This window comes from Austrofundulus limnaeus, unplaced genomic scaffold, assembly GCF_001266775.1.
Source record: "Austrofundulus limnaeus strain Quisiro unplaced genomic scaffold, Austrofundulus_limnaeus-1.0 Scaffold13, whole genome shotgun sequence".
NCBI classification, from domain to species: domain Eukaryota; kingdom Metazoa; phylum Chordata; class Actinopteri; order Cyprinodontiformes; family Rivulidae; genus Austrofundulus; species Austrofundulus limnaeus.
Window position 1 is genome coordinate 1,929,174 of NW_013952415.1, and position 17,662 is coordinate 1,946,835.

A 17,662-nucleotide genomic window follows, 5' to 3' on the forward strand; every position below is an offset into this window, starting at 1 on the left:
CAGATCCACTGAGAAACTTGCTGTTTAAGCAACATTTAATTAAAAAACTGCACTTTTGAGGTTAAACAAATGTTCATATTAATATAAATAAATTACAAGTTAAAAGGGGCATGGAAATTTCTCTTTTTTGTATCGTAAAAAATATCGAACCATGAGACTAAAGTATCGAACCAAACCGAACCGTGAATTTCCTGTATCGTTGCGCCTCTAATGTATACAGTATATGTATATATAGATAGTGGATGTTGAAAAGTCTATATACACACACACACACACACACACAAAGTGTACAAAATGAAATATATGCTTGACCCAGTTGGTTATAAATGTACTATTTAAAGAACTATTCAAACATTTATTTTTTAAAGAAACTTTGTAGATTCTAAAGGCTGCAGATGATTTATTGTTCCTTTAAAATAAAAACTGTAACTGATGCAGATTTTATCCTCAGTTGAGCTCAAAAGCTACATATCTGAACACAAACACGGGTCAATCATTAATTGTTATGTAACTGTCGGGTGATTTGTTGTTTGGGGGTGGGGGGTGGGGGTCTGCTTTATAAAAGTGTGGCCCACCGTTGGCCCARTTCTCACAGCTGAACCCCGATGGAGATGTTTGGGATTTTGGTTGCTGTTGCCGTGCTGCTGGAGACCGTCTCTGCCGCCTCCGTAAGTTTTATCCCTGACAGACCGTGGCTTCGGGGTGGACCTGAGGACTCAGACTGGAACATGGGGGGTGTGGGGATTTTGAGATCACCTGGGGCTAAAACAATGAGAAGCACAGGTAACAGTATGACAGACTGATGAAAAGATGGGAAGCAGGTGAGCTGGGGGGAAACAAACTGAACGTAAGCAGGGCCGCCTGCAGGATTATTTTCCGGGGGGCCATTGAAAAATCAGGGGTGGCACACCAAAACTAAAATCCATAACAGAAATTCTATGACGCTGTTGTAAAATAACAAATTGAAAACTTTGGCCGTATAATAATTAAGGTTTTGCCGACAGATGATGTTATTTTGAATGAAATGGATACCGTTTCTTGCATTCTGGTGTATTTTAACAGGTAATTTAACATACTTTTACCTACACAAGTAGCTAAACACTTAGTATAAATATTCTATAAAGTGGAATGAATTTGTTTGTTAAATGATAAAAACATTGCTGAGTGAACTAAGTTTTTATGATAAATGTGGGGTTGGGGTTGGGGTCCAACTTCCCCTTCACAAATAATTACCATGATGCCTTTGGGCTGTTCTCTTCTTAAAAAAATGTCCAAATATAAATTTTTAAAACATTTACAAGAAACAAACTTTCTCCATTTTGAAGCCACCTCTTTTAAATATTTTAGAACTGTTTGATTTGCTTGTTGATGTTTACTTTTGTGAACAAAAACTGTAATTATAAATACCCAAAACTGGAAATCAAGACTAAAACTAGAACAATTTCAAACGTCAAATACTGTAGCATCATCCCAAAATATTAATTTGCTTTTTCACAACAATTTTTCAGTAAATATGATTTTTGTTCTGTGAGAGGAAACTAAAGTACCTGGAGAAAACCCACATCTGCACGGGGAGAATATGTAAACACAACCCAGAAAGTTGATCTAGTATCCTTCTTCTTTAGAGGCAATATGTTGCTCTACTAACAGTGCCACTGTACTGCGTAATTTTATAATTATTATTATATAGTTAGTTAGTTTATTTATTTAATTAATTATATATTTAATTAAAATATATCTATGTATATAACCTCCAGAGAACCTGCTAAATACAATGCTGTATTAGAGCCACTTTGCAGATTAAAAAAGGGAGGAGCAAATCTCGGCAAAAAAATAAAAATTCTGAAATTTTTAGATGAATTTCAGAATTTTTCTAGAAAAAAACAGGAAATTCTCTTTTGTAGAAAAGTCGTAACTTTGCGAGAAAAAATCTTTTCTAAATTTTCGATGTTCAAACAAWATACTATTTTCTAACTGAACATAAGGAATCTGAATAAACAGGGTAATATGAAAATACAAAAAATAAAATAAAAGAAACAACCACCAGAACCACAAACTGTAACAATAACCAAAATTAAAACACTGGTAGAAGTTTGGTATCATCTCAGTTGTGTTAAATAGTCAGAAATGATGATGATTTTCTGTTGAATTTTTTATTTTTTATTTTTGCAGCTGGGTGTGGTTTACACCGAGGGAGGGCTGGTGGAGGGTACCAACATTCGCCTCGGATACAAACATCACATGGACGTTTTTAAGGGCGTTCCCTTCGCCGCCATGCCCAGAAGGTTTGAGAAGCCGACGCGTCACCCCGGCTGGGACGGTGGGTGAACGGACACGAGCTAACACTTCTTTAGTTTAAAAAAACACACGCCTAATTTCATTTTTTTCTGAAAAAAGGGGAAGCAGGATGAAGCAAATGCACAATGTTGTGTAGTTTTAGGAGTTTATTAAAATGCACATCGAGCAGTCAAACTCGGGACGCTATCCTGCGTGTTTTCCTTGTTTCTCTGTTGGAACACACCTGATTCAGTGATTCAAACATCTGTTCATGCAAATCTGGTGTGTTTGAAAAGGGAAGCAAGGGAAACATGCTGGATAGCCCTTGAGGACTGGAGTTTGACACCTATAGATTAGACCGCTAACTTCTACATTGACGAAAGATGGGCCAATTTTTGGTGTGGATGTTGAAAAGTCTTTGTTTTACCACAAAAAAAGTTAAAAACTTTCAAAACTCAAGCGACTCCGTTGGTTTCTAGAAATTGGCAACCCTTGCAAAGGGTTTTGCGACACTTCTTTCACGTGTTCTTGTCCTCAATCAGGTATTCTGAAGGCCAAGGAGTACCAGAAACGATGCCTTCAGCTCAACCTCCTCATGAACGACGTCCGAGGTAGCGAGGACTGTCTCTACCTCAACATCTGGGTCCCCCACGTTGGCGGCGTAGGTAAAGAACGTTGTGTTGCTTACGAGGCGTTAATAAAGCGACGCCGTGGCTACAGTGTTCCCTTCGCCCACCAGTGTCCAGCAATCTGCCCGTCATGGTCTGGATCTATGGAGGAGCCTTCCTGCTGGGAGGTTCGATGGGAGCTAACTTCTTGGATAACTATTTGTACAGCGGGCAGGAAATCGCCGACAGAGGGAATGTTATCGTGGTGACGTTGGGGTACCGAGTCGGAAGCCTGGGCTTCATGAGCACCGGAGACTCTAAGATGCCCGGTAGGTACCCACCATGAGACCGTCAGGTTAGTTGTTCTCCTGAACTTAACCGTGTCGGATCCCGTTTAGGAAACTACGGTCTGTGGGACCAGCACGCCGCCATCGCCTGGGTGCACCGAAACATCCGCTCGTTCGGAGGAAACCCCGATAACATCACCATCTTTGGAGAGTCTGCGGGAGGAGCCAGTGTTAGTTTGCAGGTGAGAAGCTTCTAGGGGAGAGGCGTTGAAATCGTTTTCACCCAAAGCCACGTGAGCATCGTGGTTGTGTTTAACTTAGAATAAAACACCATAATCTTGAGACCCGCTAACAAACTAACTGAGCTCTACCTGGTATTTCCTGCATAGAAACAGTGTTTTTACTTAGAAACAGTGTTTAAAGTGTAAATGTGCAACAGGTATTAAAAAATGGCATCTCAAACTATGGACAATGAAACTGCACCACAATAAGAACTAGACATGGGTTTTTACGATGTAAAAACAAGTGTGCATTGCCTTGTAGCATGTCATTGCAGCATGGTTTTGCCTGCAGCATTGGACTTGCAGAATGAACTTTGACCAAGTTCAAATGTGTTTTCTATACCAGCTTGTGCCTGTCACGTCAGCAGGTGTTTGTAATTAAGGTAATTGTGTGACAATATGAAGTTTGAAGAGATTTTTGTTAAAGTTGCATTAGCTGGGTTTTGAACCCTGATCTCCCACAAGAAAGTCCATGATATAGACCATTAGACCAATAGAACTGTGGCAGAAGATGGTGGCAGGGGTTGGTTTGTATGTGTGCAGAAAGAGGCCACATTGCCAATACAATTATTGACACAAAAATGCATAATATTACAACAATCAAGCAGTATTAAGACAATATTATAGTAAAACACCAAAATACAATCATATTAGTACTGTAAACACTGAACTACTGAGTTGAAATATTAAACTATGGTGCAGTACCAAGTTGAGTACAGCATGGGGCAGTATTGGCTCCATTGACTGCCATTATTTTTCATTAAACATTAATATTTCATAAACTATAAGTTTTACAGGCACCAAAAGGCATAGCCATCTTTTGGCACAGGAGCTTTACAGATATAAACTACAATGGCAGCTCTAGGACAAAGTATGCAGGAGGAGAAGCATGGCAAAGTTGAGATGACTTGGATGGGAAACGAATCACAATAGTGTGCATTGCATTGGCAACGCACACTGACTATTGTATGTCCCGATGGTGACGCTACTCAACTTCATTGATGTTACAATATAAAACCAGCAATTAAACGATTAAATTTTGTTAGAAGAGCAAATAAATAAAAAGATATTATATGAGAAATAAAAGCAAGACTAAATCTGCACCTTCAAAACGGTTGCCTTTGCAGTGGTGGATGCCATCATTTCGTGGGTAATATAATCAAAATGCATCATGGGAAATGTAGTTTAGGGCTTTAAAGCAGACGTTTTTGAGACATTAATACACCTTTGAAACTGTCGCAGGCCGCATAAATCGCTATCGTGGGCCACATCTGGCCCATGGACCTTGAGTTTGAGACGTATTCTAGAATGAAACTTTTTTTTCATGGAAAACTCTAGATTTGCTTCGGATTTTTTCTGCCTTTTGATGCAGATAAGTCCAGATCTTGTGCCTTGTACCTTGGACCATAACTATATTTTAAAATCTTTTTTTTTCTATTCTGTGTTAATTTTCAGACCCTCTCCCCTCACAACAAAGGGCTTTTCAAGAGAGCCATCTCCCAGAGTGGGGTGGCCACGTGCCCCTGGGCCATCAACAAAACCCCCCGCAAGTTTGCCGAAGAGGTACGTTTGTCGTGGATTATTCCCGACTGTTGCTGTAAAAATATCCGAAACCTCCTCCTCCTCCTCMTCATCAGGTTGCTCTGAAAGTCAACTGCCCCACCGACGACAGCATGGCCGACTGTCTGAAGATGACCGATCCCACCGTTCTGACCCTGGCGGGCACGCTCAACCTGTCCAGCTCCCCCGACAGTAAGCTCCRTTCACGCTCGTTTCAGACTCTTTGAACCAAACGGACAAAGGAGAGCATTAAATTTACAATTCTGATCACTTTTTTTTCTTGTGATGAAAAAACCCAATAATTCTCTCCCCTCTCCACGTGGCTTTGCTCAATTTGTTCATTAAAAAACTTTGGAAATCGCCCTATATTGAAGTTTCACAAATCAAATATATATTTCACAAATCACACACTTGGTTTTAAATATTTTACAATCAGTGTAGGATAATTTAGAATAATCTMATCCAGGTTTGAAAGTCTCTACATGTTTTAGTTTTTAAACTAGAGCAGATTAAAGGCGGTGAGAACAGGTGGAATCGCCCTTTAGACGTTAATGAAAATTTCAGTTTTTTTCATAAATTTAATTGTAAATTTCCAACTTTACATGATCAAAAAACACTTTGTTTAAATATAGAATATTTCTGCGTTTAATCATGAAAATTTCAGATTGTTTGTTTCTGGCAAATTTAAGACTTCTACATGAGAAATTTTTCTGTTTTTTTTTTTCCTTTTTCTTGCAGATTTCCTTGTTTTTTCTTGAAAATGTCTGAAATTAATCTCAAAATTTTTGAGCATTTCGGCAGAGATTTGCTCCTCCTGTTATTGTTTTTTTTTTTTTACAAAATTGTCCTAATGTGCTGTAAAGGCACACAGACTTGAGTTTAAAATTTTTATTTTTTCTTCACAGAACTTTGCGTTCTGTTTCATTACGGCTGGTCTTGCTTCATTTTATCTTGCAAAAAATGGATTGTGAAGATGACTTAATAATCTGTATTTTCCTTATAAATATATAAATACATTTATTTAAGGCTTTAAAATGTCATGTTTTGTGCTTGTTTAGTGAAATTATCAGCTTATTTTGTCTTTTCTCTTGGGATTTTATCATTAAAAGATGGCATAAAAGACATAAATATGCAGCGTTGTGTATGGTAATTGTCCCGTTTGCCTTTGCTAGGCCCTCTGGTGTACAACCTGGTCCTGTCTCCTGTGATTGATGGAGACTTCCTGCCCGACGAGGTGCACAACCTGTACCACAACACCGCTGACATCGACTACATGGCTGGAGTCAACGACATGGACGGACACATCTTCACGGGCGCCGACGTCCCCTCGGTCAACTCTCAGCTGGTGGACACCCCCATGTGAGTCCGACGCTTCCAAAATGAGCTTCTCCTGCAGCGTTCGGGTCGTTTTCCCTGAAAACATGAAAACTATTTCCCGTCTCAGTGAAGAGGTTAAGAGGCTTTTGGGTTCCCTGACTAAAGAGAAGGGCACGCTCGGTTTGGACAACGCCTACTCCACTTATACCTTAGACTGGGGATCCAAGCCCAGCAGGGAGACCATCAAGAAAACCGTCGTTGCCATCGAGACCGACTACATTTTCCTGATTCCCACTCAGGCTGCCCTTTACCTTCACGCCTCCAAAGCCAGGTGAGAAGAAGACGTTTTTGTAGCGGAAGCTTTTATGCGCGACTCTTCGATAAAATTTTTAACTGTGTTTTTTTTTTTTCCACCAAAGCACCGGACGCACCTACTCTTACCTGTTCACTGAACCCAATCGTTTGGGGGGCATCCTCTCGCCCTTCCCCGGCTGGTTGGGAGCCGACCACGCCGACGACCTGCAGTACGTGTTCGGAAAGCCTTTCACCACGCCGCTGGGCTACTGGCCACGCCATCGGAGCGTCTCCGGTTACATGATCGCCTACTGGACCAACTTTGCCAAAACTGGGTACAATTAAAACCAAACAGAACTAGAAAACAGCTTTTTTTATTTTTGGAGTTTCTGATCCCTTTTGGTTGTGTTTTGCAGAGACCCAAACAAAGGAGACCTGAAGGTGCCCGTGACTTGGCCYGCGTTCACGTCCAACGACCACAGGTTCTTGGAGATCAACTCTAAGATGGACAGCAGTTACGTGGGACAGAAGCTGAGGCTGCGTTACGTGAACTTCTGGACCAGTGTCTTCCCCAACCTTCCTGTAGTCACCTCAGAATAAAAACCAATAGGATTGGTTTAGAGAATAAATTAAAAAGTTGCAAAGCATTTTTAATTTTTTTTGGTCTTGTTTATTTTATTCATGTTTAAATTTGCATTGCCGTGACACCTTTTCATGCTCTTTTTTTTCCCTCGATTGTCACAAAAGGCTTAGCATTTGAAGGAATGCATATCACTCACCAATCATGTTAGAAGTTTGAACCAAAATTGTTATATCCATCATTAAACAGAGATGGAGGCCTCCGTTTTCAGCTGTCCCCCTCCTACAGCGCGGCCATTGCCAGTATCGCTCCAACCCCTGTTAACAATAAATGTTAATTAGGTGTCAACGATAACCATGTGATGTGAGTATCAGCCACCCGGAGGCAGGGCTTAAAAGCCTGAATTTTGCCTGAAACTCTCAGACTGAAGAAGTCTCTTGGAGGAGAGACGAAACGTTTCATTAGAGAAGAACCCGTCCAGAAGACCTATACAATTTTTTTTCTTTTTGATTTTTTACCTGGATTACTGAGATGCATCAGGACGAAACTATTATAATTGGGGATGGAGTTATATTTAGTTCAGTCCTTTTAAATAATTTACATAATCTCAATATGTGATGCTACTCAGATTATTTACCTAAAAATGTGACAGATTTACAACCATTTTTCTGTCCACTCAGAGTGTAATTCGTAGAGTCATCCGCTAGGGGGTGCTCGCCCATTGGAGCATCAACTTCCGGCTTCCGGTCCTTTTACTTCAATGGTTCACGTGCGGAAAAGACTCTAGTGGGGTGGGGAAGAAGAAGGTGCGGGATGTGAAGTTGCCGGCGGCAACATCAGATCCACGGAGAGAAAACAGCCGAAGGAAGAACGGGAAATAAAAGCGTGGCGGCGTTTAAATATATATTTTTTAAGGTTCAGAGTTTTAGGTTTCAGCGCGCGCTGCCCGGCGGACACTGAGTGTGGGGAATAAAAGTTCGGGTCCCACGAAGCAACGCGTGGGAGTGGAGCGCAGGATCGTGACTGACTGAGGCAAGCTCCACTGTCTGTCTCRTCATGGCAGGTAATCCATTTGAACCGTTACATCACCATGTTTTTTCCCTTTTACCATCTCCAGTCTTCGTCCCGATGAGCCCCCCGTGAGCGGCTAGCCAAAACTTAGCTCCGCTAGCTTTAGCTAAAAGCTAACAACCGAAAAATAAACATTCGCGTCCAGTTTTATGCCTTCCTAGCTTAAATTTTTCTCAAAAATGATCTCTGGTAATTGCATCGTTGAGGGATTTTTTGCAAACTAGATAAGGTTTTTTTTTTTAGCCAAAACAAGCTGCTCCGGTTCATGAGTGACGCCAAGTTTGTCGTAGCTGCAAAGGCTGATTCATTGATGCTCCTCCTCTGCTCTTAAAAACACTCCCGTTTTAATTAAATGGTCTATTGTTCAGGAAACACACCGAAAAGCTAGAGATTTAATCTGCAGCGTGCACACCTCTTTTAATTATCATCATTATTATTGTTATAAAGCTTTCTCAGCATTAGCTGGCTGGACTAGCTAGGCGAGCGTTAGCATTAGCATTAGCGCGAACTCTGACATTCGTGCCCACACGGCAGGTTAGCTCTCCAGGCCCTGTGCTGCACTCTCARCTGGGTGTTTTTAGCGGTTTTTCTGTTTACATAAACAAAAAATAATCATATAGACTCTGCTCTGCACAATTAAAATAAAAGCATTGTTTTAAAAATGAGCTTCTGAAAATCGTATTTCGAGTCTCGTTGCGTTTCACTCATTAGCCTGATCCTGAAGGTGGAGAGAAGGGTGTGCACTCTTTAAATGAACATGAATCCTTATGTAATGCATGTTTTTTTCTGACATTTTCTTAAGCAAACGTGTTGCTTATTGCAACCTAGCATGCTCATAATTTGTGGGATTATATCTAGAAGAAAGACTTACTCTGCATACCTTTCCCCAGGTACAGTCAGGACAAAATGTCCCGATCAGCAGCACCAGCTTTTGCTCTGTTTTTTTATTTTTATTTTATTTTGCTTGTTTGTTTGTTTGGCTTCAAAAGCTCATAATGATTTGTTTTGTCCTTCATTTTATTTTTGCTGTCCTGCCTCGACAGTGAGATCAGTTTGGGGTTGGGTAGGAACAGATGATGGTGTGTGAAAACTTGCAGGAATTAATCTGCTCTCTTTTGCAATGTTTACAGAGATCGTGTCCAGGCGAGTGTTTATACTCGAAGAAGTCGGCGTGTTGGTTATTTTTTTCACAACCCTGATCCAGCTTTTAAAACTTACTTTATAAAAAGATGTTTGCACTCTTTCAAATAGACATCTGAAGCTTTAAAAACAGTAAGTTTTCTCTTGGGGTTGTTTAAAGACACATAAACTCAACTATTCATACCTAGAGTTAACTGTGGGTGCGGCCCCTTTTGCGYCGCTATTGGCCGCAGCTTAAAATGTTTTGAGAAGCTGTTCCTTATGAGGAGAAATTGAAGAATACCCAGAGGTGCTGGATGACGRATTACACAAGATTGATAATGTAACCATGGTTGGTTCTGGCCAGAGGTCCAGGAGAGAAACCCGGACGCCCCAGATCCCAAGGCGTTCCCAGACCAGAGAGGATATATAAYCCCCTCAGTGAGTTCTGGGTCTCTTCTTAAAGGGACGTGCCATGAAAACCCGGACCACCTCAGCTGACTCCTGCCAGCCTTCGAAGGAAACTCGTTTTGTCGGCTCGTTCTTTTATTCTTTCCAAACCTCATGAGCAGCTGGTGAGGGTCGGAACGCTTTGCTTTTCGACTCGACTTCGCCGCGACCGGGATGACGCCTTCGTTGCTGATCCGTCGATCCATCTGTGAGCTCGATGCCTCCACCCGAACGGAAACCCAGGACTAACTGAAAATGATTAAACTTTTGTCAAAGTACAGCAGAGGTATTACAATATTTTTTTTCAAAACTTGGAGAAAAAAAGTTCTTCGTATGAACTTTTAACCCACTTTTGTCTTATTTACTATATATAAAATGTATTCTTGCACAAGCTTTAATAAATCCCTGCAGTTTGACGATGGAGCCTAAAAGGCACGACGGGTCGTTCTGGACTTGGAGCTTCTCCTGTTACATAACAAGTCCTAAATAAGCAGGTCTTATGACTTGTTTATACTGTAAACTGGATTTAATTTAGTGCTGCGGACATGATTTGTACTTCCTGTACCAGGTATAGGTTCTGTTACACGTGTAGCTGAATAGATTACAACAGGAGTCTTAGTTTGGCTGAGACTTGGAAAWGTTTTTAGAGGATATGAGCCGGTCCGGTGTTTCACTTGTCCTTTTTGTTGTTGCCTGAATGTGTTGGTGTAATTTGCACACATGAACAAGGTTTAAACGCTCAGATTTTGTTGTAATTTTCCCCCTTTTTTTTTTTTTAAGGACCTGGAGGTGACATGCAGTGGTGCTTCTCTCAGGTGAAAGGAGCCATTGATGATGACGTAGCTGAAGGTTTGTGCTATTATTTATCTTTACGTTACCGTAAACCAAACACTTTAGGTCTGGTAATAAACCTTACCCACTAGGGCTGGGTAAAAGAAAAATTGATTTAATCGGTCTGGATCGCTCTTAATGTTTATAATTTAACAATGCACCAAGTTAGAATTAGTTTCTACTATTTGCAGTTTTAGTTCCTTTGAGAATGTCTTCTATATCAAAGTAAATGTGTTACTGCACGATCCTTAACTAATTTAAAAATCTTCCAAACTAAATCGAATCGATTTGGTAAATCTGAATCGATACCCAGCCYTACTGCCCACCGGTGATTAACAGGACTCTCTGCTCGGTTCTTCTGTTGATGATWCAAGTARGAAARCTTAAAAGTTTCTCARCTTGTAGAAATCAGAGCGAGCTTTCARTGTTTCAGAGAAAATCCAGATTTAATCKTTAGTTTATGTGCCGACTTGCGGAACCTCTCGTCTGTTCTGGTTTTGGGTCTTGGTGTTCTTAGTGTCTCATGAAGTGGACTCGAGCCAAAGATAAGCTGCATCGTGGACGTAAGCGTCACGTTAGCACCTCCTGCATCGACAGCAGGAGCTCCTTTTTACATATTGTTCCAAACCAGTTTTGTGTGTCTAACTTTAAGATGAGCTGTTGCTCTGTTAGGTATTAAAAACAGGTGTTGGAGCGGTGCTCTTTGTTCAGACATGTTTTGGCTCCTTAAATCGGCCGTGCAACAACGCCGGTCCAGTTGGTGCTCGGAGCAGATTAAATCGATGCTGCGAGTCGTGTAGCCCACCTGAAGTGTTTAAAACTCTATTTAAAAAGACAAAACAAATGCTTTGGTTGAGACGATGTATGAAGGAAGACGTGCTCAAAGCTTTTGGGCCTCGGGGGGTCAAAATGAGCACAAAGTCCCTTTTCTTTTCTTGTTTAGCAAAATGTTTCTGCTCTAGCGGGCGACAATGTGTTCACTCACATGAGTGTGTTTGAATATATAAAGGAACAACACTTCTGTAGGGGGGAAAATAATCTAGGTTATTGATGATTAACATCCCCCCTGCATCTCAAACTTAAATACTCACTGATGGTCGGAGTTTATTTCTGTGTATTTTAGGGCTGCCACAAACGATTATTTTTATAATCGATTAATCACCGATTATTTATTCGATTAGTCGACTAATCAGATCATACGTTAATTGAATATAAAACATAGASTTTATCGTGCCAGAATGCAGCTGCTATTATATAACCATGGTTAGATTTTAGCTATATGCTAACTAAAAATAATTGCTGTGGAAGGTAAGTTCTGCTCTGCAGATATTGCACAGGTTGATCCCACACTTTGAGCTCTGTTGTCAGGTAGCCATGATACCAGAGCCTGTCTGTATAATGTCTTGTGACGTCCACGGCCTACCCCAGTTACCACTACTGTGCATGTGTGTCAACGACAGAAAGGCAGATGTGGCAGTAGAAGGTGTCAAAGCAGTTTGGAGAGAAAAACAAAATAAAGAACGAAAAAAAAACGATTAATCGATTATTAAATTGGTCATCGATTATTTTAATAGTCGATTGGTCGTCGATTAATCGTTGCAGCCCTAGTGTATTTATAAAAAATGGTTGTTGCTTCTTGTTTTCCACAGCGGATATTATCTCCACGGTTGAGTTCAATCACACGGGAGAGCTGCTCGCCACCGGAGACAAAGGTGGGCGTGTGGTCATCTTCCAACAAGAGATAGAGGTAAAACACTTMAGACATTATTTAAAAAATATACATATACTGTATTTATTCATGTATTATCATATATTATATACACGGGTTATTGATAATTTGATTTTTAATGCTTTTTAAGCTCAAAACGATGATCGTATTATACATGAATAAATACGGTAATTTCGATGACAAACAGATTAATTTTTTCATCTTTTTGGTCTTGGCTCCTGACAGAACAAGAATCAGCCTCAGTTCCGGAGCGAGTACAACGTTTACAGCACCTTCCAGAGCCACGAGCCCGAGTTCGACTACTTGAAGAGTTTGGAAATCGAAGAGAAGATCAACAAGATCCGCTGGCTCCCGCAGAAGAACGCCGCTCAGTTCCTGCTGTCYACAAACGGTGAGGTTGTCGCTTCGAACAGAACACAAACACAGGAGCAATTCAAGCATTCAGAACTCATTTTATTTTATTTTTACATGCAAACTTCATTTTTCAAATGCGTTTTAGTGAATTTGTTGGATGTTTTCATTTACTGCTATGAACATAAGGTTATATTACTAAACGTGTGTTTTTTGGGTTGTTTTTTTTTTTTACATAAATGAACAAAAATAAGAGTGAAAAAGCAGAGAGCAGTGATGGATGCATCATGTGTCTGCAGGGTTTTAGGTAGGATTTTGGAGAAGGGTGTTGACACTGAACCCGCCCCCAGCCCCGGGGCTTACAACCCTTACGCAAGCGTATGGAATTTATGCAGGTGAAAAAAGTTATGACTGGATCGTTAATTGTGAAAAAACACAAACCAGCTACTGTAACATCACAACCCACCTCCTCTGTCCAAGTCAGCACAGTTTATTCCTTGTCTTCCTCTGGTTTCATAAAATAAATGCAGTCGGCCCCTCTCTAACCTTACGAAATGTAAAACTGAAGAAGCAGAACAGGAACATGTCAAGGAAATATGCAGTCATCCAGAGATATACAATACTTCCACTACWACTGCCTTTTTTGAGAAGTAGATCCTCTCTGCTAGCTGCCAYATTGTCATGTTGTGTACCAAGCATGAGGGACAGGTGGGTTGAYCTCTGAGCTACAGAAGCCCCAAAGAGTGCACTGGTGGGGAAATAAATCTCAATTTTCCCCAAATTAAACCTTTTATAAATGGCAAATTCAAATTAATCAATTAAATCGATAATGTTTTTTAATGTTCGTYATATTTGAAGCAGAGGAGCACCAGTCAGTCCGCCTGGTGGCATAAATCGTATTAATCGTCAAGTGCCAAAAAAATAATCGATTTATGTTTTTCTGATGATTAATTGCACACAATACGGTTATGCCCAACCCTAATGTATGGGGGTATCAACAAAAGAACTCAATGGACCAAAGATTGGCAGAGCATCCTGAAGTGTTAGCCTCGTAGCTAAATGTCTTCATGTTGGCATCGAAAGTTTGTTTTTTAAATTTAGCTTTTAAAAATTCTGGAAATACACATTATTGTTATTGTCATTATTATTATTATTATTATCATTATTGTTGTTGTTATTGTTGTTGTTATTATTGTTATTGTTATGTTTATTATAGTTATTGTTAAATGTTTGTCTTTGAAAAGTCTTGCACTGCTCCAACACTAAATCCCTGTTTTCCCGCGGCTCAGATAAGACAATAAAATTATGGAAAATCAGTGAGCGGGACAAAAGACCGGAGGGCTACAACCTGAAAGAGGACGATGGACGATACAAAGACCCCAACTCCATCACATCACTGCAGGTCAGTCAAACAACCAGGTTCTAAYGCTCATTTGTTTTAATCTGAACGAACCCTGACTTAAACGCTCAAAGCGTTTTGTGTTTAAGAGCTTCGTTGCTGTTTTTCTTGCCCCAGGTACCAGTTTTGATCCCGATGGACCTGATGGTGGAGGCCAGTCCTCGGCGGGTGTTCGCCAACGCYCACACCTACCACATCAACTCTGTGTCTGTGAACAGCGACAACGAGACCTACCTGTCTGCAGACGACCTCCGCGTCAACCTGTGGCACCTGGAGATCACCGACCGCAGCTTCAGTATCCTTCAGTTGAAGTGAACTAGACCAGGGTGAAGATGATGATGACGATGTTGTAGCTGGTCAGCAGGTCTCAGAGCGTTACTCCTCCCTGACCCCGCCTCCTCCAGACATTGTCGACATCAAACCGGCCAACATGGAGGAGCTGACGGAGGTGATCACGGCGTCGGAGTTTCACCCTCACCAGTGCAACACCTTGGTCTACAGCAGCAGCAAGGGAACCATCCGGCTCTGCGACATGAGGGCGTCTGCGCTCTGCGACAAACACTCCAAGTGTAAGAGCCTGAACCACCGGGAGGTTAAACCCTTTACCACGGTTCTTCGTTCTCATCCCCGTGTTTCTGCTTCGTCTCAGTGTTCGAGGAGCCGGAGAATCCCAGCAACCGCTCCTTCTTCTCCGAGATCATATCGTCCATCTCGGACGTCAAGTTCAGTCACAACGGGCGCTACATGATGACCAGAGACTACTTGTCTGTGAAGATCTGGGACCTGAACATGGAGAACCGACCAGTGGAGACGTATCAGGTGAGAGGACCGAAGTGTGAATGTGCRTGTTCATCGCTTCTTTAAACCTGCAGTTCTGCATTTAACTCAAGCTATGGTTGGACAGAACTATATCGTGTGCCTTTAATCATCAGAAAACATTTGCTGGGTTGTTACGGTTTGTGCACAAAGTGGACCGAGTCCCCTCAGAGGTTAGTCTTAGCTGTAGGGATGCAAACGATTAATCGACTTATGATTAATTGTCAAATAATGGTTTATTAGATTAATTTCTTCCATTCGATTAATTGAAAACATGCGTTTAAGCCTTATTTCAGTGTAGTTTTGTCTTCATCCAGTAGAGGGCGCAGCTGCTCTCAGCCTGGCCTAACTCTACCCCGGCACTGTTGAGCTGAGCAGAGTGCAGCGTCATCGCACAAATCTGGTTTCATTTTATTTGCAACACAACAATACTGGACTAAACCAMACTCAAAGGAAAAGTATTGAAGGTTGTACCGGACTATCCAGCGGTATGACGCTTATAGAGCAGGGCGACGGAGAACGGTTAGCTAACGTTAGCTTCTTGTGAAGTTTGACTCCGTGTGAAATAACAAAACAAAAACAAGTTAGTCACTAAAAATAATTAACGTGAAGTTAATCTCATCTGTGTGACGTAACCCGGCCAGTGAACAAATCAAATGAACAGTAACTGATGTCAAATCAGTCCAGCCCAGATAGAAGCACAGGGAATGTAAACAAACAGTTCCAGCACTCATTTGTACGTTTACTCCYCTCAGGTCRTGTTCATAGTTTGTTTWTAAGTAGATCTTTAGATTAAAATGCTACCATGTGTTTAAATGTTAGTGTTACGTTTCTCTGTTCAGGGTGGATCAAGTGTTTTACTTTTTTCTTTTATTTTTCAATTAGCAACTTAACAGATTCCTGTTTTGTTATATTTTACAAATACGTCCAAGTTTAATGTGTGAGAAATCCAAAATTTGTTTAATACAGCTGACACTATACGTTTTATAAAACATAAAACTGAACTTTTTTTATTTGGCGTAGAACATTAGCCCTTCATGTTATAGAAAGACCCTTGATTCGAGAGAAATGTCAGGTTTTTAGGATAATGGATAATCAATTACAGGGTTCCTGCGGATCCTTAAAAAATCTTAAAAGGCATTGAATTCAGCAGTCCGAAAATAAGACCTTAATTAGCCTTAAAAAGTCTTAAATCAATCTTTCAGAGGTCTTAAAAATATGATTGTAAGTCCTCTCAAATATTCAAAGAATTTGTAACATTTATTTATCTTTTTAAATAATTCATTGAATGCCCCTCGCAGCTAGTTGTTTTGTATAAAAAATGGCTAAAATTGTTGCTAACTGGGTTTTTTTTCCATTTGTTTTTAATGTGATATTGGTCTTAAATTTAATTTCAAGTGGCATTAAAGAGGTCTTAAAAAGTCTTGAATTTAACTTGACTTAAACTGTAGGAACCCTGAATTAATCGTTAGCTGATCGATAAGATCAATCAACTTTAGATTAATCCGTTAATCGATAACTTGCACCCCTAGTTAGCTGGTCTAGTTACTTTTAGCTTCTTGTAATCCTTTTGCTACTTTTAGCTGGTCTCTTTACTTTAGCTTTTGGCTTTTCTTGTTTTAGCTTCTTTATAGTCTTATCTAGTTTTAGCTGGTCTTGTTACTTTTAGCTTGTAGCTAGTCTTTATCTAGTTTTAGCTGGTCTTGTTACTTTTAGCTTGTAGCTAGTCTTTATCTAGTTATAGCTGGTCTTGTTACTTTTAGCTTGTAGCTAGTCTTTATCTAGTTTTAGCTGGTCTTGTCAATGTTTCTTCCCCAGACTGGTTTGATTTAACATCTCAACCACAGATCAGCAGCTAGTTAGCGTTAGCAAACTGCTCCTTTCAGCTTTAACAACTTATTTTCTGCTTCTTGCTCATTTTCAGCAGTCAGTCAGCGTTCACACTGTTTACCAGACAAATAACTTTCTCTAGTTTTTGTTTAAGTTTAAAGTTTATCCTGCGTGTGAATCATTTGATTCCACTCAAACAATCAAACGACTGTTAAAACTCTCGTTATCGACCCACCTTAAAAAATGAAAGTAAATTCTTGTACTTTGACAGACTGCCCACTAGGAGACGYCCTAAACCTGTTTGTTTAGAAGAAAGTTGCTCTGAATCTTCAGACGTTAGTTTGAACCCTCAGCTGCAGGGAACGTCGGCTCCTTGCAGTTGATTTTCAGTCTTCGCTTCACGCCAGACTCATTATATCCGCTCGATTGTCAACAGGTTCACGAATACCTGAGGAGCAAGCTGTGCTCGCTCTACGAGAACGACTGCATCTTCGACAAGTTTGAATGCTGCTGGAATGGCAACGACAGGTAGGAGCACAGGACTCACATTTTTTTATGGTTTTAATTTGCTGCAAGTTGAAGCACGCATCACCTGACGAGAGAGAATTCTGATTTAAAGTGGTTCTAAGGCTAAATGTGTTACTTTTAGCTTCTAGCTATTCTTTGTCTACTTTTAGCTGGTCTTGTTACTTTAGCTTCTAGCTATTCTTTGTCTACTTTTAGCTGGTCTTGTTACTTTAGCTTCTAGCTAGTTTTTGTCTACTTTTAGCTGGTCTTGTTACTTTAGCTTCTAGCTAGTTTTTGTCTACTTTTAGCTGGTCTTGTTACTTTAGCTTCTAGCTAGTTTTTGTCTACTTTTAGC

At 40.5% G+C, this 17,662-nt stretch overlaps 2 protein-coding genes across 2 annotated transcripts in view; both read left to right on the plus strand.

Annotated features, from left to right (window-relative positions):
- Positions 1–542: 542 nt before the first annotated feature.
- Positions 543–7,278, plus strand: LOC106513561 (bile salt-activated lipase). Its single transcript, XM_014002442.1, has 11 exons — positions 543–668; positions 2,173–2,320; positions 2,820–2,942; positions 3,017–3,214; positions 3,284–3,414; positions 4,909–5,016; positions 5,091–5,205; positions 6,186–6,372; positions 6,458–6,661; positions 6,750–6,959; positions 7,041–7,278. Exons 1-11 carry the CDS (start codon positions 606–608, stop codon positions 7,222–7,224), a joined length of 1,671 nt encoding a protein of 556 aa, XP_013857896.1. The 5' UTR covers positions 543–605; the 3' UTR covers positions 7,225–7,278.
- Positions 7,279–7,974: 696 nt separating this feature from the next.
- ppp2r2ab (protein phosphatase 2, regulatory subunit B, alpha b) overlaps positions 7,975–17,662 on the plus strand; it is a 12,679-nt gene continuing 2,991 nt past the window's right edge. Inside the window, exons 1-9 of the mRNA XM_014002443.1 lie at positions 7,975–8,267; positions 10,625–10,693; positions 12,325–12,422; positions 12,630–12,795; positions 14,045–14,157; positions 14,272–14,449; positions 14,559–14,723; positions 14,804–14,973; positions 17,237–17,328. Coding sequence (XP_013857897.1) covers positions 8,261–8,267; positions 10,625–10,693; positions 12,325–12,422; positions 12,630–12,795; positions 14,045–14,157; positions 14,272–14,449; positions 14,559–14,723; positions 14,804–14,973; positions 17,237–17,328 — 1,058 coding nt within the window. The 5' untranslated portion in view covers positions 7,975–8,260. The remainder of the gene's footprint in view (positions 8,268–10,624; positions 10,694–12,324; positions 12,423–12,629; positions 12,796–14,044; positions 14,158–14,271; positions 14,450–14,558; positions 14,724–14,803; positions 14,974–17,236; positions 17,329–17,662) is intronic.